Genomic DNA, 27,670 nt, shown 5'->3' on the forward strand with positions numbered 1-27,670 from the left:
CTTGATAACAGAAATAAATATTTATGGAAGCAAAAACAAACAAACAAACAAACAAACAGGCCATTGGAAATTTAAACATGCAAAGATCTGAAAAATATCACTAAGGTCGACATCCCGTGGTGCACTGTAAATTTAGAATCTCGCCGACTATGATTAGTTTCAGTAATGATAATATTTCAGTAATGATAAGAATTCTTGTGCAAGATATCTCAAGGAGTGGAAATCTCATTTTGAACATGCAGTCTGGATTGCAAAAAAAAAAAAAAGGACATGAACATTTTTTTATTTTTTTATTTACCTCTGGGTAAAGTCAGACGTACATCTATATGCCTTTAGGTCGTCTCCTGCCTAATCTATCCTTTGTCTTATTTTGCTTTCATTAAATTCAGCCTAGACTCAGATGCAATCTCTATTCTGATATGACTTTTTTTTTCCGAATGAAAAAGCAAAATCAAAACCTTGTTTCTCATAAGAAAAACTAGAAGGAAAGAGAAAGAGAGTGATAGAGAGAAAGAGAGAGAGATATAGAGACAAGAAAATGTCATCTCCCTTCAACAAAGAAAGTAAGAGGGACAGTGGATAAAGATGGAAAGAGATATTGCTGAAATCTAACATCTAACAGCTGCGACACAAAAGGAAGACAGTGATGAAAGACTGCATTTATGGGCTTTATCATGTAAACAACAAAAAAGGGTTCCTTCCATCCCTTCCATCATGCACCAGCAAGGGACAAAGGGAACAAGAGGCCGACGAGACCTGCGACATCAGGGTCACTCTGGACGGTCAGTAACAACAAATACCTACTTCATTATGACTCCTGTACAAGAACTTTCGCAAGGAAACAGCAAAGGGACACATTTGACATTTTGTCTTTGCTGTTACAAAGAACAACACCCCCCACCCCCACCCCCCCAATTACAACTGGAATGGCCACGGCTAAAGTTTCCTTCACCAATATACAAAAATAATAAGTGGAATTCCATAATTACTGTGATATTCGAGTTTTGTGAAAAAGAAAGTTATTTACATAGAAAGAAGGTGTACTGACTTTAATTAAACATTTTTAATTTAAAAAAGCAAAAAAAAAAAAAAAAAAAAAAACATCCATCATTAAGACATTTTAACTTTAAATTGTTGTTTCCTGCTAAAAATAAAAGTGCACAATCCATAATAATGCTTTCTCTAGTGATAATGTTGTCCTCTCACAAAACCTAATGACATATTTGTTTAAAACTGTTTTGGATTGTTTTTGCTTGTAACTAGTGCTTGATCTGTGCATATGTCACTCCTTATTCAGATATGAAGACTTGAGGGAACAATATGATTGATTATTTGATTGATACTCGTTTGAAGTTAAACATCTTGATGAATTTGTTTTTTACAAACACAAAGCTTTTTACTTTACAACATGTTAATTGATGGACTGGAGTCATTTGGATTGCTTGGGGATTATTGTGATGTTTTTCTCAGCTGTTTGGACTCATTATTCTGATGGCACCCATTAACTGCAGAGGATCCAATGGTAAGCAAGTGAGTGAATGAAGTGACATGTGGCCAAGTATGGTGAGTTATGAGATATCCACAAATCTAGTTTAAAACGAGTATAAAGACAGTGTTATCGGTCATAACGCAGATATAACGCAGACTGGACAAAGGTGATTTTCAAATGCAGTATAGTTTGAAAGTCTGCGCGTTCAGACAAGCGTGCCAGTAGCACTTAAAATGACAAAAACACACACAATTATGATTTCACAAAAAGTGATTTTTTTTAAACACGGCCCTAAATGAGTTATAAAGTCCAAAATAATCGTAAAGAGCTTGGAGAAAAGGAGAAAACCTGATGTGTCGCACATCAGAATTTAAAGAGACAGCGTTGCTTTTAAAGTGAAACTTGCTGAAGTCTGTCATTGATTGAAATCAGAGAAACTATAAGAGAATATATAAGAGAAATCAATTGACTGTTCTAGTCGCAGATTAACTTTTGTTCCTTAAATAAAGATTAATCTGTATAGTTTATGCATATACAATTTATAGTTTATGTGAAGATTGTTTTACATTGAATTAAATTAAAAGTTGTTATAATTTTCAGAGCCTAGATAAATGTTAAAAAATAACAATTATACTGTAATGTTAAATGGCTATAATTAATGGCTAAATTTGAGAAGAAGATGCGTTTAATAGTGACATCATCAGCAGTATTATCAAAAAATGTGTTAATAATGAGACTTTGTAAAGAGTTGTCATTAAATATTTAAAATATACCATCTTTATGTTGTTTCTGCATTCATTTGGATGTTCAGTATGAATTGATGAAGATATATTAGCAATCAATTAGTCACGATTAAGTACAGAAAATGGGTGATTAGTTTTTTTTTATTACATTTTCTGATTGACAACACAAATGTTAACCTTTCATAGACGTTGCTGTTGGTAATATTAATTAATTTTACTGCTGAATATGCATATCTCTTCCATAAAGAGATTTGGATAGCCCCCAAACCCCTTGACCCACTTCAAATTTTCAATACGATTATCCGGTCCTCAAATGAAACTAATTGAATAGCCCTGCTCTAACCACTAGGCCAAGACTGCCCCAAATGTAATTTAATGATGTAATTATATTTTTTTTTTCCAAAATAAGAAACAAACTCTTGAATGGCCTGAGGATTTGCACACTTTCAGAAAAATCCCTTTTTTTTTTTTTTTTTTTTTTTTTTTTTGTGAACTATTCCTTGAAAGTCCTTGAACTTTTCCTTGGAAGTGCTAAGCAAACAAGACAAAGATTCTTGTACTGAAATACAACATTCAAAAGTGGTGCAACTGTTTAGTTGTTTGAGCATTCTGGCCATTAGTAACAAGAACAAATTAAACAGATTGTTCAATGTTCAATCTATTGTATTACCTGGAAAGCTTTGCTGCTGTTCCTGACCAAAAACACAAGATACAACATGTATCAAGTCCGACCAGACATGTAAATGAGAAGCAACACCAATTTGTCACTGCCTGTAAAGCAGAGGAGGATGGCTATGTATTGCACTCAGACCAGGTTCTCATGCTCCAATTGGACAAGTTATGAAAACAATGCTCTCACAACCATGAAGATATAGGGCGAAGCGTTACACTTGAGAAAGAGAGAGAGAGAGATAAAAATAGACGGAGGGACAGTGATAGAAAAGAGCAAATGCAATACTGGTACTACGCAAAAGTGTCTCAGTTTTACAATGTTGCATTTTCAGGACAATGACAATTATCAGTAAACCACAAAATATATAAATTTACAAAAATATTCACAGTAAAAAAGGCTGCTGTGGCTGTTAGAAATTCACATAAAAAAAATATTAAGCTGTTTGTAACCTTATAGCAGGGGTGTCAAACTCAGTTCCCTGTGGAGTTTAGATTCAACCCTAATTTAACACACTTTATCCAACTAATCAAGTCCTTCAGGCTTATTTGAAAACTATGTGATATGAGTGTTGGCACAAAACTCTGAAGGGCTCCGGAATTGAGTTTGACAACTCTGCCTTATAGTATTTAACTAAGTGATATAATTTACCAATCTACTTGAACGAAAATAAAAAAATTGCCTTTACCTTTAAAGTTGCAACGAAATGGAAGTAGTGACTTTCTAAAACAAGTTACAAAAGCTGTCACGGGGCAATACCCTTACAAAATGTACAATTTTGTACCTTACTTATTACCCCTAAAGAGTGCATAATAGAAACTTGAAGGTACATTTTAGCACCTTTTAAAAAGATACAGTTGCATATAAACAAAATGTGCCACTTTATTTTAAGGTCCATTTCTCACCATTAACTAAATAATAATGACTTGACTTTTGTCTCAGTAAACTCCTAATTACAGTTTATTAATAGTTAATAGTTAAGTTTATGTATTGGGTAGGATTGAGGAGTAGAATATGGTCATGCAGAAAATTATTCATAAGTACTAACAAACAGTAAATGTGCTAGTAATATGCATGCTAATAAGAATCTAGCTAATAGCAAAAATTGGTCCCTAAACTGAAGTATTACCAAATTTTTCACACACCCATTTGATCAGTGGAATCAAAGCTGCAGATTGCTAATGTTATATGTCAGTATAGATACAGTCTATTCAGGTAAGGGAGTACATGAATTGCACAAAGCACAATGCTTAATCTGCTTACTTAAACTCCATTAGTGTATTAATCTGATATCTGCATCATGTTAACAAACATCCCAATATTTGAACTGCTGGCACACCTGTTTGATAACATGGAGTCTCAAAGAAAATATACTGGAAATATTGAACTCTGTCGCCCTATCTTACACAGTTGTGTATTTGCATTGCCTGCTAAAAAAATAAGATAATATCAGGTAATCACATCATGAAAACAGATTTGAATAGATCACATCAGTCACTTTTGGATCAGGACTATGAGTGCAAAATGCTGCAGCTTCAAACAGCAAAGGCTGAGTAAGACAGAAGGAGAACTCGCTTGTGTTCTAAGAGATTTTCTCAGGATATTGGTGAGGGTTAAAATCGAGCTTGGTGTTTAGTGTCAGTTGCAATTATGAAATAAAAGGTGTTCTAAATCAGTGGGAGCTCTGGTTTTCTCTGAGAATACGAAGTAACACTTTCTGAACTCAATCAATAACCACCAAATCAGCCGCACATATCAGAAAGCGCATGCTGGTGTAGGATTATCAGATTAGTACTATTGTGTTAACGTTTATATGGACTGGAATCAGGGGAGTGCGGTCTGGGCCAGCTGGAGACTTAGTGGAAGTGTAATTCATACAAACATTTTTTTTTAATCCCGAGAATAATCAAAGACTTGAATTTAGAAAACAATGACAATTTGATAATCATTCAATAGAATTCATACTATGTAAAAAATGAGGAACAGATAAGGATTTCTAAAGGCAAAAACTGACATGAAAATGTTCTTATTTATATGCCAACTGAAAAGCATGGGCATTCCAAAATTCTATGCGGCAGAATTATCCTGCAGTGTTTGGTCAAACTGTTATGTAAACAAGTTATGACCGCCACTGCGTAAATCACTATATTTCAACATTAAAAAAACAAATTGTATAATTGTAGAAACACAATTATTACAATATCATGAATAAATAGTTTGGAACCTGATGTTAAATGCATCCTTTAATATTAAAGTAAGTTAATATGCAAGTAATATGACTCCCTTGTCAACAGCATTAGCTAAGATTATTATCCTTAAGAATATTTTGGTATACACTTTCTATGAAACCTGTATTAATAAGATATTATAAGGTTATTCTTAATGCATTCTGGTGCACACATATTGACTTATAAATATGGCTCATAATGTGTTTGTTAGTTACTGTTAAAAGTGTTAACAAAAAGTTTATTATAATTAAATTTAAAGACAAATCCACAATATTTGCAAAAAAACAATATTTTTTTCTTAGAACAATGACCGAGGTATTTAACATCACATATGTGTACTTTTGTGCTTATATGGGAGCATTCCGTAGATGTAGTTGATATACATTGCAAATTATTTCAAGATGAGCTATGATATGGGATGCCTTTAGGAAAATAGTCATACTTTAGTTCGGGGACCAGTTCTCACTATTTTGACTAACTATTAACTAGTTAGTGAAATTGGTCCCTAAACTGAAGTGTTACCGTAAAATTTTTGTGTGTATAGACAGTTTATAAATCATTAGCAGGGGCAGTTTGGAAATTGACACGCTCACATTAAGGATCATACTAATTTTTAAACACCAACCAGCTGAGCTTCACTGGTTGAGGTCCAGATTTTGTTGTGATGTGATCTGATCACTAAACACCAGATCTGTCCCGCTGAAGGTCACTCGAAGTCTCATTACAGATAAGAAATTAACACTCAAAAGTGTGGCTTTCTGTCTCATCTTGACACAGCTTATCCTAAAACAGCATGTATTAATCATTCATGTCCCAGTGCAGCGCTCCCTTTGAAAATAGACGGACAGGCCTTTTTAGAAAAGGTCAACCTTTCAAATGGCCAACAGGGAATGAGAGGGCGTTAAGAGATCATTAATCACTCTTTGATTGACAGAATCATTTGTATCGTAACTACAGCAATGTAACCACGCTGACTGTTTTTTAATTATGCTGATTGACTATAAATTGAACATCACTGATGACTGTCACAGCTTTTTAATCTTGAAAAGGACAAAAGTATCAGAGCCATGCTAAATGAGGTCAACGATCAGCTGTTGTTAAAAACATTATTTTTTTTTTTTTGCAAAAAGATATTTGCATTTGTAGCGTTTCTTCTTTGGCTCTTATAAAGTACCATTCAAAAGTTTGGGGTCATAATAATTTGTATGTTTTTATTTTTTAAACAAATTAATACTTTTACTCATCAAGGATGCAACAAATTGATTAAAAGTGACAGTACAGAAATGTATCATTCATAAAATCTTTCTATTAAATGAATGCTCTTCTTTTGAATCCATCAACAAATCCTGAAAAAATTTCATTGTTTTTAACATTCATAATAAAGATAAATAATTCTTAAGCAAAAAAAAGCAAAAAAAGAATATATATATATATATATATATATATATATATATATATATATATATATATATATATATATATATATATATATATATATATATATATATAATCTCAAAATATTACTGTTTTACTTTATTTCTGATCAAATAAACGCAGCGTCTTGGTGAGCTTACTAACCCTACATTTCTTATCGGTAGTCTACATTTGACCTTTCACCATTTTTTTGTCACTATATGGTGAAGAAAGTGTTATAATATACTGCACCATATAATATAATAATATAATATAATTAGGACTGGTAAGCGATAAAATTTTAACCGTACATCAGATTTTGAGAAATTACTCTGAAAAGATCATTTAAAGTCAATGTTGTGCAAAGGATCAAACAGAGATTACAAAAAGTAGGTTCAGCAAGAAATATTTTGTTTGATAAAATGTATTACATATACTCTTTTGGAACATGTGAGTAAATTATGACATCATTTTTGGTTTGGGTGAACTATAACTTTAATAATACATTTTCTTAAATTTTCTTAATTTTCTTATCATTACTATGAAAATATTAATACATGTGATTCGTTCAAATGGCTGATTCATTTAGGAGTGAAGTAAAGGGTTCTTTATGAATGGTTCATTGAATCATTAGGCTTGTTCGCCTTGTTCGACATCATCAGAACCGCAAGAGCTTTAGAGAGCACACGGCTACTTTTGCTGCTGAATCGCTCTCGGGGTACTTTGATGTCATAAACCGATCGGTCTGTGCAGTGCCACTTCAAAGCCAACACATAAGCCAATGGTTCAAACGTGCCAAATGGTTCACCAAATTCGCTCAAAACGTGGATTAAGAAATGTAATGCCGCTGTGGGTTGCTTGGAGATGAAAAGTTCTGATTTGTCTTTATATTTTGGTTGGCAAAACTGAGTAAAACAGACAACATTGTGTCTAAAATAACACTATATTAACTTCTTAATGAACTGTTGTATGAGTATCACATTTGCACTATAGTGTGATATTGCACTTAGCCTACTTCTCGATATAATATAATATAATATAATAATATTTTAATATAAAAAATTCAGTAATGACATCTACAGTACAGTTCATTTAAGTATTTACGAGGGTTAAGATACAGTAAGCATATAATATTTCCTCAAAGTAGAGAAGTGCGTACACTACATGAGGATACCAGGGTTCTGTGACACATTAGGTAATTACAGCACAGAAACCGGGGACTTACAGTAGAGTGGAGCCAAGAGAATAGTCAATGGAACAATGGAACAGCACAAACAAACCTGTTTCTCCTAACAAAGAAGGTAAAGGAGAGAGTGGCAGAGAGAGAGAGAGAGGTAGTGAGACAGAACCCCCACAGGATATGTCTGTGCCAGAGTAAACAAAACATACACGCTAGTTTCCCATCTCTAGAAATCAAATTAAATGGCAGGAAAAGTCTCCCCAGACTGAAAAGGGTATGTTCCATCTGGCTCTGGGAGATGAACGAAAAAGGCTTTGATTAACATGACATACCCTGACCTAAAAGAAAGGACCAGAAAAAGACATTGTGGTAAACACTAATAGGAGAGGTATATGACCCAGGATATTGTAGCATGAATTATTGATTCGATCAGAGGTATGTACCAGCCTCTTACTGCATGAAAAAAAAAGAAGAAAGAAACCCCAAGTGGTGTTTACTGGTAAGATGAACTCGCTTTCTTTGACATGATGAGCACCTGTGTAAGAGCAGAAATAATATGAAGATGTGCACTGCAACTCCACTGGGAAATCATTTTATGTGCTACAGGTCATTTTACACATCCTCAAAAACAAAAAAAAATACAAATAAAAAAATAAAAAGCATTCACTCCGTGGCCTGACTCTAGTTCCTCCTCTACAAAACTTTTATTCACGTAAGGCTCAAAACTAAGACGGGTACTTATAGTCAGCCTCAGAAAAAGGGCAGTGATCAAGCATCCATCATACTGCTCTTTATCATGAAATTGATTTAATAATAGTAGCTCTACTATTAGAAGCTATTCCGGGCTGTGAGATCACACTTGACTGCTTCATACAAACTGCTTCTAGCCCAGTGGTCGTTTCTTTTTCTTTTTTTCATGAGAGCGCACTGATAGGACAAAGTCAATCGGAGAGCCACTTTAACCACAAAGTATCATAAGTTACATCCAGTCATTAATAGCATGTCTGCTTATCAGTCTATCATCCCTGAACATACCATATGCAATGCAATGCAATGCAATACAGGTCAAACGTAACTGAGACAAGATAATTTCCCTTAATGGCAAAAAAGCAGGATTACCTTACTGCTGGGAAGACCTAAAGTTATTTTTTTCTACATTAGCCTATCATGTATCTAACCATCCATGAAAAGCATATTCGGCGTTAAGAGCTTGAAAAATGATCAAAACTGACAACACAGCAGTGAGTCAGTGGCATGGACGTAAGGGCAGAGCAAGTTTAAATATCATTTCTTGTCTATATTTCCATCATGTAATGCCCCTATATTAGGTATTTAAAAAAAAAAAAATCTAAATTATTTGTAATAGAGTAGACACTGTCTGACCGTATATCCTCACCGGATGTGATACTTGTTGTGCTGTGCCATGCAGTGGTGTGCTGTGCTGCACTGAAAGTCTGTTAAAAGTCTACACTGGACGCAACAAAGCGACCACTGCAGATCATTTAAACATTGTGTAATTATTTGAATGGGTTATGTTGTAGCCTTTCTTGTTCTGAATGTTTTTATAAAATATCTGTATTGACTGCATGAACTTATAATCATATTATTAACTGCCATGCGAGCCACAAATTAAAGCTTGGCTAGCCACCGTGCAATGAGTAACACTGTTCTAGCCCTTTAACTGGTTTTCATGTCTTGGAAATTCTCTCTTTAGTGTTCACAAAAATGTAATTGGTCAAAATTTAATTATAAGGACCCTTTAATAAACTTTCTGAATAGTTTCTTAATCACTATTGCAGTCTCAGTGGCCTGTTCTGATTAAATTTCATTATAACAAACTTTTTTTTTTTTTTTTTTTCACACACCGAATTGTGCAGTTTGGATTAATCTGATATAAATAGTATATGCATGGCCATGGTTGGAATTCATTCAGAAGGAGCTATATAATAATTTATTTTAAGTAACTGTGGTACATTCTTACCTAATGTAAATACTGCAAGGGAAATTGTATATAACATAATAATAAGTGTTACTTACCCCATTTATTGGGTAGGTCTTCCAGCTTAGTTCTCCCAGCACAGCTGTTGTGTCCAAAAGAACCACTATGAAAAAGACACACACACACAAGATGACAACTAGGGTCAACTATAAATGTCTTCAATACACAATGAATCAATAACAAAACAGTCACATGAAAAATTAACATATAGAACATTTAAATTAAGTACTTTAAGCAAAGTAAAGTAAAGTAAAGTAAAATAAAATAAATAAAATAAAATTAAATTAAATTAAATTAAATTAAATTAAATTAAATTAAATTAAATTAAATTAAATTAAATTAAATTAAATTAAATTTAATAATTCATCCAAAATGTGAATGAGGTCTGGGGTCATCCAAAATAAATAAATAATAATAATAACTAATATTAATAATAATTCTGAATGACTCATCACACAAAGCTATAGTATGGCTTGAGAAAACTTGAAGATATGTTTTATATTTGAATTAAACATATTAGTAAATGACAGAATTTTCAGCAAAAACAACAAATCACCCAGCAAAAAAACAAAACAATTACAGTATCACAGTAAGTTATAGCACTGCCTTAAATGACATATGGATACAAAGAAAGTACAAATAATCAGCCAAAAAAGATTCTTAATGGATCCCTTGTGCTTGACATCGTTAACAGGGACAAAATACATTATATCAAAAACCACAGCGGAAGAATATACAAACTAAACTACCAATCAGAAATGAACACACTGCATGCTCATTTTTTTTTTCCTCTTTTAAGCAAATCACATCCACTGCCCCCAGCAGGTGACTCAGTACACAAATAAATAAATAAATAAATAATTGAATACAATTTTAATTTTTTCACCCACATATGCAAGTTTGATATGATGAATGTGCAATTCCCTTTGTCTCTACACCAGGACTTAATTACAATGTCTATCAATAAAAGTGTGTCACAGGCAAAATATACTCATGACACAAAGTCAGGGTATGTGCCATTCTCTCGACTACTCAGCCATAATTCATTATAACCCTGCGGCCTTTATATTTATATTACTTTACATAGGACATTATATTTTTGTGAATTTCTCTGAAACTGTACATGCCACAGTTTCACCATGACCTCTTCCTCTCCTTGGTCTCCATAAATGTCTGAAATGAATTTAGTTACAATCTTATGGAAATATGATAATATTTGTAATTATCATTTAAATCTGTCTAATTTATAAATTGTGTGTCATGAATCAATATCTCAGGAAAATGTTATGGGGTTTCAAATCAAAATATGACTTTCTGTCATGAACCAGGATGTTGATTTCAAACATGTCCGTATATGAGGAAACCGGGGCATGTTTATTACGCATTTTGGGAGATGAACAGGGAAATAAATTATATTTCTGTATTCTATGAAATATTATATATTATTATATATATTATTATATATATTGTTTATGGCCATTTTACACACATTTTTTAAGAAAGAAAAAATGTGTATTGAAACATGTTTATTTCAATGTTTATTCGGTTCATTGAATCATTCTTTGTACAAAATTTGGTAAAAAAAAACAAAATCTGTTGTTTTTGCCTATGCATGTTCATGTTCATTGACTTCTTAAAAAAAAAATCTTTAAAAAGTCCTCTATTGACATTTTTTGTATTTATTATTATTATTATTTTATTTTTTATTTTTTTACATTATTTTTAATGCTCTAAACAATGTAAAGACATGGAAAAAAAATCCTAAAACTTTTTTTTCTCTGGTCTTAAGAGGTTACAATAAAAATTGTATTTCTGGTTGAATAAACTTCAAAAGTAAGTGTGACTCTTGATTTTGGCCTATGAGGGAGTGATCATTATTCTCACTCAGCAAAGTGGTCTGTGTGTAAGACAGCTTTCTGAATATGTGTTGTAATACTGAGATAATAATCAGCTTATCCATATATGTGTTGTCAAAGAGTTAACGTAATGATCCTCGATGAGTGCCTGTCTGTAGAGAGCCTGCAGACAGGCTGAGCACTACTATTTGCCCTGATCAAATTTTCTTGACAATGCCTGATAATTCTGCCTGGAAGTGATGGATCTGTGATACTAACACACCCAAACACAAAAATGTGAATTAGAGGGTAAGGCACTTTGGCCACTCATCCTAAATCACATTACACCTCTGTCTAGACATAGTGTCTCTGTCTCGAGACATATTATCCCTAAATTTCCGCACTCACTTTCTCCCCGAAAATGAAGGGAGATTAAACATGTCTGCAAGCATATTGGGATGGAATGATCAAATTGGAATGACTTTATTAAGAGATATTTACCAGATTAGGCCTAAAGCCAGTGTATGATGCACACTGAACTGAAAGTTAGGTCTCGATGACGGAGTAGAAATCAAACAATACAAGAGGAATCTTTATCAAAACCACTTATTTGGTCTATAATAGAGCAAAATCTGAGACAATCAGAGCCCCTAGTGTTACTTAGTTTTTTTCTTCTGATGTTTTAGTTTAATTTTGATGCCTGATGTTGTCTTTTTATTCAAATTATCCATAACCATGTTAACTAGTTTGTGAAATATCTGATATTCTGATTCAGTAGTAGTATAAAGTATGTTTAAGCATGCAATTTGCTTTTATTTATAATGTTGGTGTCACAAGGTGCGTTCGACTTCATGCAGCGGCACGCAAACCAATCGCAATTGGACTTGAAGCAGTGCATGTCAGTTAGAAATTGTATCTGTCTTGAGATGGCGCCGACACCACATGATTGTCACGTGTGGCCTAAAAGTACCGCAAGAGTGTTTCGAGAGCAGTCAGCTGACTTAGCCGCTGCAGTTTCTCCAGAGTGACTGCAGGAGTGCTGATGACGAAACAGCTGTTTCACGATTGGCCAGATACACCGCATGACAACGATCACGTGTGTTTCAGGTTATTCAAACCTTTTCAGTTCCAATAATGGCCACAAAACTATGTTTTTAGAATGGTAAAAGCATTTTTCTTCTATTGTAGTCCCAGTGTTGTATTGAGTCACATTTGAGTATTGTATTGATTGCACATTGAGTCGGTGTGGCATGGAAGTGATCAGTTTGTGGCACTGCTGAGGTGGTATGAAAGCCTAGGTTTCTTTGACAGTGGCTTTCCCAGACAGTTACTCATTCCCATTTTTTGGTCTCTTGTTTCTCGTTTTCCTTTTGACAATACCCCATAGATTCTCTAGGGGGTTTACGTCTGAAGAGTTTGCTGGCCAGTCAAGCACACCAACACCATGGTCATTTAACCATCTTTTGGTGCTTTTGGCAGTGTGGGCAGGTGCCAAATCCTGCTGGAAAATGAAATCACCATCTTCAAAAAGCTGGTCAGCAGAAGGAAGCTTGAAGTGCTCCAAAGTGTACTGGTAAATGGGTGCAGTGACTTTGGTTTTCAAAAAACACAATGGACCAACACCAGCAGATGACATTGCACCCCAAATCATCACAGACTGTGGAAAACTTAACACTGGACTTCAAGTTACTTGGGTTATGAGCTTCTCCACCCTTCCTCCAGACTCTAGGACCTTGGTTTCCAAATGAAATACAAAACTTGCTCTCATCTGAAAAAAAAAGTCCAGTTCTTCTCCTTAGCCCAGGTAAGACACCTCTGACGTTGTCTGTGGTTCGCCATTCACCAGTCACTTCAACTGCTAAAGAGAATAAATATTGCATTACTTTATAAAGGCTAAGGTTATATGAAGATTCCCAAGACATTGAAAGTTCCTAGAGACACAGCTCTCAGCCTTATTCCTTAGCTTAAAGTGTATTTTTGCCAGAAAACCTTTGAGGGTGTTGAAGAAAAAGCTAAATATCATAAAATGTATAATCGGAGCAACTGAGAAAAACTTCCAATCTACAGCCAAAGACTTGCAAGATGACCCGATGGAAGGAGGAAAACCATTTCAATGCAGTGTGTAAGAAGAACACTAGACAAGTATGGCCTTCATGTTGAGACATCTTGATGAATACCACTCTTGATCAAGAAGAACAAAAGGCAGTCTTAAACTTGATAAAATTAATTTGTGTAGACCTGTGGAGCTCTGGAGGAATGTTATAAGGAGTGATGTGACCAAACTGTAACTTTTTGGACCCATGGATCAGCGCTATGTCTGCTACAAAAAAGGCAAAGCTCTTAAGCACAAGAAGAACATCTCCATCGTCAAACTTGGAGGTGGATCAGTCCTGTTATGTATTCTTTGAGGTATCAGGCCATTTTGACAAGAATTGTGATGCCTTGGGAGCAAAGACTGAAGCTGATAATCAATGGACTTTTCTGCAGGACAGTCATCCCAAAGTACACATCCGAATTTACCACTGCTTGGTTCAGGGATCAGACATAGAATGTACTTTGAGTGACCTGTTCAGTCTCCAGGCTTAATTCTCATTGCATGTTCAGAGTTTATTTCAAGTTCAAGTTTATTGAACCATTGGTGTCCCAGATGGATCACTGTGCATCCACACAAGAGCAAGGTTAGATAGGCAATCCTGGCCTGATCATGGGAATAATTGTGGATGCATCTCAAAGAAGAGTTAGCATTGGAGTAGATATCTGCACATTGTGAGAAAGAGGAGGTGTGAGGTTGTGAGATCTTTTGCTACTCAACTTCAACACATGCATGGGCTTACTGTATGTGTAACAGCTCAAATTAATTTTGTTTTTAATAGAGTTTCTAAAGGCTTAATTGTGTTTTGAGACTGTTTTATTCCCCACCATGCAAATAAGTGATTTAAAAACAGCAATGTTGAATAGGGGTTAAATAATTATGACATAACAGTATTATTAAAAAAATCTTATAACTCAAAAATATTACATTATATATTGACAATATCACTTTTAATATGCCAGTGAACTGTTATAGATGCAATTTTTATTTTATCCTGGATCTTCAAAAAAGCTTGTATTTGTAAAGTACTGCAGTCTCTGAGGGGTTGAGTAATTTTGATTGCAAATGTATAAATATATTTAACTTTTTGTGATAAGGGATCATATGAGACTCAGACCCCCATAGGGACAAGCTACAGTATGTGCAGTCACCATCATTTACGGGAACATTTCAGTCCCTGTCACATCCCTCTCCTCATGAGCTGTCATATGATCCAGAAGGAAACTGCTATTAACCCACAGGCATATTTGGTGTTCCTGTAGTACAACTGGAATTCATGTGGTACAACTATCATCTGAACCTCAGTGTTGGACATACTGATTGCTAGTACAGCATGAAAAACCTAAATCTGCTCTTCGCAGTTTTCACTGTGATAAACAGTGTCACTTTGCCTGGCTAGAATGGCTCTTATAAAAAAATAAAATTACAAAAAATGTATATATATATATATATATATATATATATATATATATATATATATATATATATATATATATATATATATATATATAGGTTACTGAGGGTTTGACTCATGTCAGGAATGCAGTTGCAGTGTTCACTCATTTAGCCAGGCTTCCAGAGAATAAATATGTATTTGTTTTGTACTAATTTGTCTGAATAATTATATAATCAAACTATATATTTTATGGAAAAGGGGTTATCAGTTATCAGTTTGAACTTTGTTCTTTTTTTTTTTTTTATTATTATAGCTGTATGAGACATGTGAAGACCAACACAACTGAACTGCAGTGAATTGGGGGGAAGTCGTGGCCTATTGGTTATAGACTCATAATCCAAAGGCTGTGAGTTCGAGTCTCAGGTCGGCAGGAATTGGAGGTGGGGGGAGTGAATGTACAGCTCTCTCTCCACTCTTAATACCATGACTGAGGTGCCCTTGAGCAAGTCCCTGAACCCCCAACTGTTCCCCGGGCGCCGCAGCATAAACGGCTGCCCACTGCTCCGGGTGTGTGTTCACAGTGTGTGTGTGTTCACCGCTGTGTGTGTGCACTTTGGATGGGTCAAATGCAGAGCACAAATTCCAAGTATGGGTAACTATATTTGGCTGTATGTCACTTTCAAATTTCACATGCATCCACTAACTCTCACATATGCCTAATGCCACCATCAGTTGCTATATGTTAATTAAGTTCACATTTTTATATTATAATTTTCATATAATCTGCAGTTTGTGCACCGATTAAAGATTAAAGATGCACTGATTAATCTACTTTAGTAGCTCTGGCCTAACTATTATAGCAAACATCAGTTCTGAGTCTTCAAATGTTTTAATTTTTTGTGTAAGAGTAACAAATGTTCATAGACAAGTGAAGGAGGCAGGAACCAGTGAACATTTAAATACAATTTAATAACAAAATAAACATAAAACTGAAAATAACGCAACAGCCCCTCATGGATGACAGCCATGGACAAACCGAACCTCAATAAGATAAATAGTCCAGGCTTAGTTCTCTCTTGTCCTTTACTGTCGTTACTACTCCATTTATCCTTTCAGAGCTCCTCCGTGGGAACCAAGACCAGTGAGTGTCACAGGTGTTGCTCATTATCATCCACTCCACCAGCCTTGCTCCCACAACCAAACACCCCACCCAACAGACGAGGAGAGAGAAAATGTTGACGGATGAGGATGAGGAGAGACAAGAGAGGGAAGATAGAAAAAAAAAAATATATATATATATATTTTACAGTTCCCAGACACACTGCTGCTCCTCCCTCAACCAACTCACTCCAGCCAAGCACCTCAAGTGTCCATGGTGGCAGACTGCTCCTATGTGTTCGATGCCACCATGGATTCCCCACAATGGTGAGAGCTCTCTGACTGCGTGTCCCTCCTTTCTCCTGGGTTTCAGCACCAATGCTGAACAGTAAACTTTGAAGTGTCAGCTTTGCGAACATATGTCGATCGTGTATCTCATCAGAAAGACTGTTGGGTAGCAGCCTTTTTTATTTTGTGTATGTCATTTGTGTCTTCATGCCAAAAATGGGGGGTGACACCAAACAGATTATCTGCAACTAACAACTCATTAACAACAACTTTATATTCAAGTATTTAATGCATAACAAAGAGATGCATCTATTCAACCTTCAGTGCACGATGACGACGGAGATATATAGACTGTCACATGTTAATGTCTGCTGAATGGGCTCCATGTTTTAGGCTTAGCGCTAGTAGCTGCTGCCGTGGCTGCTTCATATTCTTTTTATACAGCTGCACCACCATGACAACTTTTCAAGTGAGATATAAGATTTGTTGAGTTAAAGCTTGACGCCTTGTCCCCTCCTCTCCGAATAATTGCTGAACATGCTTTGCAAATAGCAATAGCATTGTCCTCTGCAGCCACAGAGAAAAATGTCCAGATTGGTGAAGACAAGTTCACAAATGATGACATAATGAGCCATTTTAAAGCTGCAGTCTATTGCAACCAGCGGATGAATCTCGGATTAATCAGACTTATTGACTGATTTACCAGCAAACATACATTATCGGATCTATTTATAGGATTTAATTTATTTATCGAAGCAATAAATAATGTTTGTCCATTATAAGTTGAGGCTGGCTCCTCTAACTATGGCCTTTGGAAATGTGGAGAACTCTATCTTCAGTAAACTCTCTGTCAACTGACTGATCTTCAAATTTATTTCCTGGTCTTCATTGAGCAAATTGGTCTCTCTATGGAGTTTAACTTTAACTGTACTACAAAACACACATGAAATAAAAATATAAACTACAACCACCTAAAAAAAAAAAAAAAGTGAACAGCGCGATTTAAATAGAGTAGAATAACCTCAACAGCCTGAAATTAAAACAGTGCGGCAAATTCAAATTACCAGCCCTTAGAAGTAGATAATATGGCTGGCAAGGGTAATGCTGCCAATGGCAAGATGCTTTCCAGATGGGACTATTATTAATGGTCTTATTAGAAAAAGCAGAGCGGGCTGTCTTGCTGCAGCCGAATCTTTGTAACTAGTGTTGACAAGATCCGCAAGCTTCATTTCAAACCAAATCAGCTGGTGAATGTTTGTTGTCTCTCTCCCTCCACCTCAGTGTGGAGAGTGAGACATCAACAGAGACTCATCAGAAGTGGCAGCTAGCGCCTATGTCTGTCTGTAAAAATCTGGAGTCCCTAAAGTAGGCCACATGGAAAGAAGGAAAGGATTTAAAAAAAGAAAAAAGAAAAGGCAGATGGAGAAAAACCTGGAATATCTGGGCTGTCTCTATAGCTTAGATCTTTGATGTGTCATATAAGAAGATCTGGATCTTGTTTTTACCATGTGTTTTTAACCTATTGATGACTGAATCCCAGTATAAAACATCCCATGTGACACATTGAAAGGTTAAATCCAAATCTAAATTCATTCAGCATGAAGATAGCTTTAAGATATGCCTATAGTTAAGAAATCTTCCAGGATCTACAGGATTATAAATGAAAGGCATCAAACACATTTAAGGTTTATTATTGGATTATACGTTAGGGCTTCTCTATCTGTTGAAGCATTAGTGGAAGGGAAGATCATTGCAAATGACCAAATGTATGCAACACCGATGTAAAAATTGTATTATTAAAAATTAGGAACAAGTGGTGGAGTGAGGCCATCCTTAAAAATATTCTTGTTTGCCGTAACCCGACCGACCCTGTCAATTTAGGACATTTTTTATTTATTTTTTTGCTTTTAGTCCGACCGATTTGCCGATTGTAAATTTGTGTTAAGACCAGAGGTGTAGTGGTAAAAAAAGAGGTGGGTAAACTATAAATTATGGGTGACCACATCGTGGTCACGGTAAGGTGGGCCACCGCCTACCGGTGTATGTGTATCCTGATGACATCGCTATAGGCTATCATTTGATATTGTTCCCTCATATAGGTCACACAATCACTATTCAATTCATACATTCATCTAAGTTCTTGTTAAAGAGACTCAAGAAGGATTAATAAGGTTGAAATCTATAAAGTTTACTAAATGACAAAACAGAGAGAACAATTTTTTTAAAAGAGGAAATAGAGAGTGATTAGGGATTTGGGATTATTTTCATAGTCGATTAATCTGTTGAATATTTTCTCAATTAATCGGTTAGTTGTTTGGTTTCAGAAAAATGTGGATCAGTGTTTCCCCAAAAGCCCAGGAATGGTCCTCAGATGTCTCGTTTTGTCCACAACTCACAGATATTTAGTTGAGAGGAGAGAAGACACTAGAACATATTCACATTTAACAAGCTGGAATCAAATATATATATTTTTTTTTTACTTTTGTCTTTCATATATTTTATCAATGACACAGACTGCAATGACACAGACAGCTTCATTGCAGAAGGACATCCTTTTGGTCACGTGGTTCACGTGAGATGAATGACAGCTTTACAAACTAATGATATTGCACTGATGTCATAGCTGACGCAAATTAATAAGAGGGGAGTAATCGTTAGCTCTGTTAGCTGTTTTAGCTCTTCAGATCGCAAATATCAGTGTAAAATGAATAGAAATATTATTCTGTATGACGAAATATTTTACAAACATGTCATAAAATTATTATCTCTTCAAATGTGCGCACCATTGGACTATAGCCCTGGCAGATCGTGGATATTGTGTGTATACGAACACAAATAAACCGGAGATGAGATGAATGGCTGCTGTATGAGTGATGATTTCTATTCAAAATAACGAACGTTATTATTATTATTATTAATTGCCGGATATCCATGTTTGAATCTTGATGCAGTCTGTTGAGTGTCGTTCATTTTGAACGAATCTTTAATATGATTCAGGACTACCGAGTTGTCTCAGAGAGTGATTCGTTCATTTTGTGTTGACTGCACATGCGCATTACACAACATATGGGTTCTGAACATAGACAGTAAAAGAAATGGACACATGGACCCCATTGGAACTCAATTGAGACAAGTGAAGCCCATTTTTAGCGTTTTTTAGCACTTCCGTTTCTGACGCGCAGACTCAAACGAATCTTGACGACGTCAGCAACCTGTCTGACAGATGTAAATCTTCTAGTAGCTGTGCGTGCAAACTGCCATCGTTAATCTTGCAGAGACGGCGAGCTTGAGCGGGGAGTTCTTTGGCGTGAGTGAGCAGGAGTAAGTATTTTGATTAATAATTTTGTATAGTATTTTAAAATGTAATGCCATATTAAGTTAATTGCCTGTGAGCTTCTCCTCCTGTCTGTACGGTAATGCAACAGAGAGTCGAGTGGTTATGACGCAATCGTTAGCCTATTTTTTACAAAAACTGTTTATACGGGGCAATAATGTAACATAGAAGGTAATGGAGCCCTTTATACATTGTCGTGTATCTTTAGAAATAAATAATGGACAAACGGAGTCTTTAAACGCCTCAGTTGTAAATTTACTCGCTGTCAAAGTGACGCCAAAATGAATGGCAGTCAATGGGAATGCTAACGCAAGTGAAGTTCTGCTACAAGATGGCAGCCCCCACCCGACTTCAACTTCTGCTCGACTTCCTTGCCGCCTGGTTCTGAATCGACAGGTGAGGTCCGAGTCTTTTATTCTTCATGTTAGTCCCATAGAGACGGGGAGAGAAAAGATTAGTTCATTTTGCTGAACGAGACTCAAAGATCCGAGTCAGTAAAATTATCTGAACTTCCCACTACTACTGACAAGTTGCAGCGCAATATGAAAGACTTAGTCTTTAACAACAAACAACCTATGAAACTAATAATGAACAATATGAAACTAAAACGACATAAGCTTAATTTAAAATGTCATAGGAACTGTAGGCTATTTAGAGGTGGATAAACTCAATTTAGAGGTGGATAAACGCAATTTAGAGGTGGATAAATGCACTTTGGAGGTGGGTAAACGCTATTTATGAATTTTGGGAGGTGCGTAAATGGCGTTTACGGGCGTTTAGCCTCCATTACATCCCTGGTTAAGACCAACCAATAAAGAAATAAAATAACATTAATTATATTTAAGTAAGTATTGTAAATATATAAATTTCCTAGGCCTACATACAAACGAAGGCTGTCTTCCTTAATTTAAAAAAAACCCTGTGACGTCATCTGTGTTTACACTATTGGTCAACGGATGTCACACTATGGCCTGTGCGTTCACTTCGTCTAATACTCTTGTTCACTGTCAGAGTCAACGGTTCTCACTTGGTAATGATGGCTGCGGCTGCAGTAAACAAAATGTTTTTTTTTTTTTTTTCATTTAAAACCATGAGATGCAGTGGGATGGGGAACAAAAACCCAACATAAAGTGTTGAGATATTTTATAAAATTAAATTAAATACATTAATTTTACATGTCTTTCTAAACATGCTCATAAGGGGCTCATAAGGCAGCTTCCTTAATGCACACCTAAAATTTGAATGCAACGTTTTTGCATTCGAATGTGGATTTTTATTTTAAATTCGATGATTTTTTTTTTTTTTTTGACAGCCCTAGAATCGCCTATGCGATTTTTTATTGTTGTTGACATTTCTAATCGTAAACACAGCCATGTTGAAGCCTGCATTTTGGCAGTCCACTCTGCTTATTTTTTTTTTTAGAAAATGTTGCACTCCTGTTTGTCATTGTGCACGTAACTTCATACCAATAAATAATCAGAAATATTGGTCTTTACATTCGTCCTACCTGTTGTCCGTGGATTTACCTATATTTGGTGTTATTTGCTGTATAAAACTTATTTAGACATGCAAAATCGATTTTATAATCGGTTAAATGAACACTTGTCACTCAAATCAAACAGGATTTTTTTCACAAAAGTGTCAACCCAAGAAAGCAAAGTAAACGGTCTCTCATTTGTAGGTTGCATTGATTCCTAGTGGTGGATGCAAGTAAAACCTCATTTTTTTTCTTCTCACCTGAAATTCATGCAATGAACATGTTTATCTATCTATCTATCCATCTATCTATCCATCTATCTTTCCATCTATCTATCTATCTATCTATATATATATATATATATATATATATATATATATATATATAGTATGCTTGAAATAAAATTTTGTGAAAAGAGTAGCAACATCAAACAGAGTGTGCAACGTTAGCTCAAATGGCATTCCTGTTGTGTGTCTCAGCTGGATGGCTTTCATGTTGACAGAGACAATGACTTACTCAACCTACTGTGGCACTGGTGAGAAAAGCATTCTGGGATATGAATAGATTGTAATGCTTGTCAATCTCTGCTTTGGAAGCAACGATGTAGTATTGATTGGTCATTGATCTTCAGTCAAGGGAGAACGAATCTAGATAGCATGGTGTAGCTACTGCCATTTGTCCTTAAACAATCATCGCTGTGAAGAACAGATTAAAGCTATAAATCAAATCATTTTCCTAATCTGTACTAGCCAGTACTGACAGGGTTAAAACTGATTCTAAGAATGAAATTAACACAAAATTAAGCACTGAACCAAAGCCTACAAATATGATATAAAAAAGCTGTTGCTGAGGCCATACCCATTCAAAAGGTACAAAACTATACCATTATCAAACATACATTGCGGAAGTCAATATGAAATTTATTCGGTTCCTCTCTAAGTTCACAGTCACACACTTTTATGTTATTTTTTTATTTCATTTTTAAAGGCAAAATGGCAAAAATGGAAGTCAGTTCTGCAGATGTAATTCTCCAATTCATACGCAAATGCTGCCTAGTACTCAAAACCTGAAACATTTGTATTATGACATTAAGCTCTGGACTCTTCCAGTATCAATCAGTTGTGAAACTATTCACTATTATTCAACTTTATTAAAAATAAGCTTCCAAAAAAAGCCCCTTTTATCAATGCATGAAAAAGTATTTTTTTAAAGTATAAAATCCAAACATCAGTCACAGTAAATTCATTACATAAACTCTGGACTAGAACCAACAGTATGCACTGGCTTATTAAGCTCTGACATTTAGCCAAACGATCTAAACAAATTCTTTAAAAACTTGGCTCAGGGAGATAATAATGATTGGTAAGAGAAAAAGAGATGCGTGTGAGTGTGACAAGAAAGCCTAGATCCATGCAACTCATGCCCCCCCAACACCCCCCCCCCCCAGATGAGAGATGAAGACGAGAGAGGTGACATTTGGAATTTGAATGTCACAACCGGAGAAAAATGGCCCTTTTTCGAACGCTTGAGATAAATTGATCTGATAAGGACAGCACTGCATGCATTAGTGGTCTTTAACCGGGCATTTAGTGTGTCTGAGACAATGTGGAGGAGTAGGAAAAGAAGGCACAGGGGTTAAGGCTAAGATCACATTGCACAGACAGGCCCTGGAAATGTCAAGGTGCAATTTACAAAAGTTGAGTCAATGGAGAGGCGCGAGCAGGTCTGTGCACCACAATACGCAAAAAGAGCTAATCTCTTCCTTTACTTACACTATAACAAATCTGGGTTTTATTCAGCTTTAATAAATGTAATATCTGAGCAAGAGGGACGGCAGATGTCCAGGGTGTCAATGCAATGCAGGTGGAACCGAAACAACCAATTCAAAAATGATGACAATTAAATGACAAGATGATATTTGTATAACCTTGATCAGATGAAAAGAACAAGAAAACAGGCAGACACACATAAATGCACATATAAATACCATTGCTGGCAGCACAAAGCCTAAAACCTGCTCCCTTCTCTCTTTTTGAAGAGCCATTGAAGTGTTGAAGGTATAAAGAGAGAAACCTCAGAGGTTCGCCTCCACAGTGTCTATAAAATCAATAAGTGCACTCGAATGATAGCAGCACAAACAGGGCAGCGGGCATTAAGGGGCCTCTGTTACAGCACACGAGTACTATTTACATAGCACTTCCTGACACACACACACACACACACACACACACACACACACCAGTGTAGCTTCAGTGCTGCTGTAACACGCTTTAATCTGTGGCTCTCTGGAGAACGAAATGCAGACGCATATGCCTATATTTCCAATAAAGTGCAACTTTGTTCTGAGCAAAAGAACAAAACTCTGACTAAGCCACGTGACTGCATCAGAATGGAAGACAAACACACACAGCTAGAGAACAGTCAGCAGTCAACAGTCAGCTACAAGAATTGTGTGCCATTCAGAAGTGTATCGAGATTACTTTTATATTCCTGTTAAATTCCTGAATTTAAAATTAGGTAGCAAAAGTATGCAGAACTGCAATTCGAATTTGAATGTAAGGAACTCACATAACTGTAAAGTAAAAAAGCTAAGTAGTAAAATAGTGTTATATTGTTAAGTAAAGCAAAAAAAAAAAAAAAACTAATAAAATAATAATAATATTTTAGTAGTTGAAATAAAACTGAAATAAAATAAAATAAATATTAGATACTTAAACTTAAAAGTTCAAAATTTTGACTCTCACAACGTGTTAAACTGTAATTAAGAATATAAAAATGCTAATACAAATAACAAAAGCACATAATAAAATGACTAAAACAAAAATGTATTTAATAATAAATTAGACATGAAAATATAAAAATAGAAGCATTTTTTTTTTATTACATTTTAGGCATTTGGGGGGGGGTTTATCCACAAAAAATTAATTACATTCAAGGTACACATTTTATCATGTCAAACACTTCTTGTAATTCGAACCCTTTACCTTATTGTTGCTATCATCATCTACTGTTGAAGTTTATTTAATTCAAATTTAGTCAAATTAAAAGAGATATAGGCTACATATTAAATTCAGAATTTTGTCTAACCCTGGTATAACAGTTATATAAATTTCATCAATTGTTTCTCTGCTTCTCTAACAGAAGTACAATTCATTTAAAGGATTACACACACTTTATCATCTACCATTTTGACCGCTGACAGGCATATATGAAAACCTAACCAATGTCTGAGGAAGAGGTGGTTAAAAAAGCCCTTGTAAAACACTTAGGCACCACTCTGGAGTGATTAGAGGAGAGCTTGAGAACATTGCTATCTTACAGTGATCTGATACCAATTTTGAAGTTTCTCTTGGTGCAAGATGACAGCTGAGCAAGAGCAGTTCATCAAGTATCAGCACGAAATGGTAATCTTAACCAGGACTTATTACATACCTTCGCTTAAATAGTGACTGGATTTACAAGCGGGTCAAAGTGGCATTTGAGATTCAGATATGAGTACGAGGAGGAAAGAAGACTGAGCTTATTCAGAGTACAGTCTTCTTTTAAATGGATTTTAAGGGCTTTGAAGAGTTCTGCAATGAATGTTCCTGCAAAATGAGATAAAGATAAGCATTTGAAGTTTCTAAGAAATTCTAATGCTACAGTAAATAGCATAAAAGAGCAGACTGTTCTTATATGCCTGTGAAATAGATAAATATATTGTGAGGTTATGTAGGGTCATCTCTGCATGCATACTAATTGGAAATTAGCTTCAGTGTTAATCACAGGACAGGACTTTTGTTCAAGTGAACTCCAAACCCTCAATTTCCATTTTTATTTGTTCACATTGGAAAAAAAAAACTGTCTCCAGATCTATTGCCTAATTTGTGATGGTTAAAACTGAGAAAACAGTGACCTGTTAAATAGCCGCTTTCCATCCCAGCTCAGGAAAAAAATAAGGATGACTCATAACTGGATAAAAAGTTTTAAATGTCGTGCAAGTCAACTCAGATGGATTGAGTGTTCTCTCTTCTGCACATCCCACACAGATACGCTCCTTTCCTCTCTCTTTTCACAACACAGTCACTTGTTCTTGTAATGTTTGTATTCAAAATACTGCCATTTAACTATTTTCCTATGTGAATGACCATTGTGAACTGCGAGTGTAAACAGAAGGGAGTAGTTACAGGCACACAGGGGGGAAATGGAGCAGGTACAATGAGACACCAGCATTGCAGTCCTGTCTCTTAGATACAGTAGGTGAGATCCGGGTGTGCTGTAATGTAGGGTGAGTAAGTTAGGGTGACCATAATCATGCATGCTCAGCTCTGTGGTGTTTATACATTTTCTCTGTAAAACTCTAAAATATTTACTGGACAAAACACAATTTTAAGGTAAGAAGTTACATTCTACATCTGTTTTAAGCTTTGATGGTGATCACAGCAATGAATGTTAATTCCCTGGGGCAGTACTCTAAAACATACAGTACATCTTAAATACTTAAGATATGTTTTAATGTATTTTTTATAGTTTTTATCATTGTTATCATCAGATCATCATCAGAACCACCAAAGTCCTCTTTTTGACAAGTTTTTGACAAGGAGGGTGGCACTACTTTTCAATATACTTCTACTGGATCCACAAAGGTGGCACAAAATTGGACAAAGTCACAAATATGAGAGTGACCAATATGCAATCACATGTTTAATTTTTTTTTTTAACATGTGCTTTGCATGTATTTCTGCAATTGTTTGCAATTTTGTTTGAATTTAAATTTTTCCCATGAGCCTATCTTTACCTTTTTGAATAAAATAAAACTGGTTGGGTTGGATTGGGGATTGTATTTCTGAGCAAATGCATGACATTTCCACAAATTCATGCACAGAAGCATGAAAAAACACTGAGTTAGACACTGAATTGTTTTACAACATTATCCAATCTTCCCTACCTTATGGGTACCCAGTTTGTATGATGCTGAGCATAAGACTGGCTATAGAACTACAGAATGACAGTAAACACAACTTTTACAATCTGTCCTGCACAAATCAAAACAAACTATAATATTCCGAATTGCTGGCACAACTGTCATAGCCACCTGTATATAAATCTGTAAAGCTCTGACCAAACTTGAAGACTGAATGCGATTAGCGTCTCATTTGCAACCAATACATTCAATATGCATACACACTGTGCACATGCGTAGGTAATGGTATAGTAACAACCTATTAATCACAATTCATTATAACTCACCTTGGTTTGAATGGCTGGGGTCCGACAAAACCAATCCGGGTAAAGCAAACATGAAGAAAAATCTTTGATAAGTCATTTTTTCTATCCAGTTGTGCACGCAAGTCGGTGACAGTTTCTAAAGAAAAGAGTCCGAGACAAAATATCCAGTCACAAAATTCATGTAACTATTGTAAACGGTTTTGCGCGTCAACCTCCTCGTTCCCCGCACCGCGAAAACGCGGACTCAAAGCGACAGATATGCCAGCCCATTACGCACAACTATCGGCGGCACTTAAAAAAACTTACAGAATTGACATAAATAGGATAGCGATTGTGAGATAACTGATCCCTAATGCTGTAAGGCTATCAGCACCTGAAATAATGAACTAGACTAAGTGTGTTCTCCAGTAGTCAGTATCCATAAACGGGCTTTCCCCTTCTTCATGCGTTACACGCGTTTCTCTTCTTGGCACTGTGTGCCGTCGACACGAGCCTGTATTACGCGCTTAAACTAGCCGAATCAGTCTCGCGCACGCACACAGACCTGGCTCGAGAGCTTCCAAGTAGACGACGCGTTCTTGAGGTGAAAAGCCCATGAGTTTTGCGGATCTGGAAGGAAGACAAGCTCATCAGCACTAGAGGGTGTTCGTTTCCACACTGTGCCGTGCCGTCCCTCTCTTCTGTCAAGGCTAGCGAAGTCAGGCGTGCTTATTTAAATCAAAGCACAGTAAGTCTTATTTGGTCTGCGTCTCTTGTAAGGACCGGAACAGACTCAAGCTGCATTATTTATCTATGCATTAATGCTGATGCGTTTTCGTCAGGAATAAGACATCTACTGTCTGTAGATTTCATTCTACTTTTAATATTTTGAAACATTCTTAAGCCCTTTTACTGTTGCAATTATAGTCATTTTAGATTCACCCTGAACTATATTAATGCAAGATTATTATTAATGCACTGTAAAATATTGGCAATATTTTGAAGGAATTTGCAGTAATTTATTACAACTTATTTCGAAATTTGATTATGAAATTTATTCAGAATAGTTTTTTTTTTTTTTTTTTTTTTTTTTGTCATAACAAAAAATGTAATGTATGTTGAATACTACTGTAAACCGTTTTTGGGGATAAGTGTTCCCTTTTGTCTGGAAACTTGGACCTTATTTATTTTAATTATTTTTCCCCCTATGCAGTTGATGTAATAGTGCTTCAGAACACAGT

At 35.5% G+C, this 27,670-nt stretch overlaps 1 protein-coding gene across 2 annotated transcripts in view; it reads right to left on the bottom strand.

Annotated features, from left to right (window-relative positions):
* Nucleotides 1-27,172, bottom strand: part of LOC113110470 (ephrin type-A receptor 6) — a 115,787-nt gene extending 88,615 nt beyond the window's left edge. For both annotated transcript variants that reach the window (XM_026274706.1, XM_026274672.1), the window contains exons 1-2: nt 26,472-27,172; nt 9,761-9,825 (exon numbers count right to left, since the gene is read on the bottom strand). In XM_026274706.1, coding sequence (XP_026130491.1) covers nt 9,761-9,825; nt 26,472-26,547 — 141 coding nt within the window. In that variant the 5' untranslated portion in view covers nt 26,548-27,172. The remainder of the gene's footprint in view (nt 1-9,760; nt 9,826-26,471) is intronic.
* Between the last annotated feature and the right edge of the window lie 498 nt (nt 27,173-27,670).

Source organism: Carassius auratus, chromosome 1 (genome assembly GCF_003368295.1).
Source record: "Carassius auratus strain Wakin chromosome 1, ASM336829v1, whole genome shotgun sequence".
NCBI lineage: Eukaryota > Metazoa > Chordata > Actinopteri > Cypriniformes > Cyprinidae > Carassius > Carassius auratus.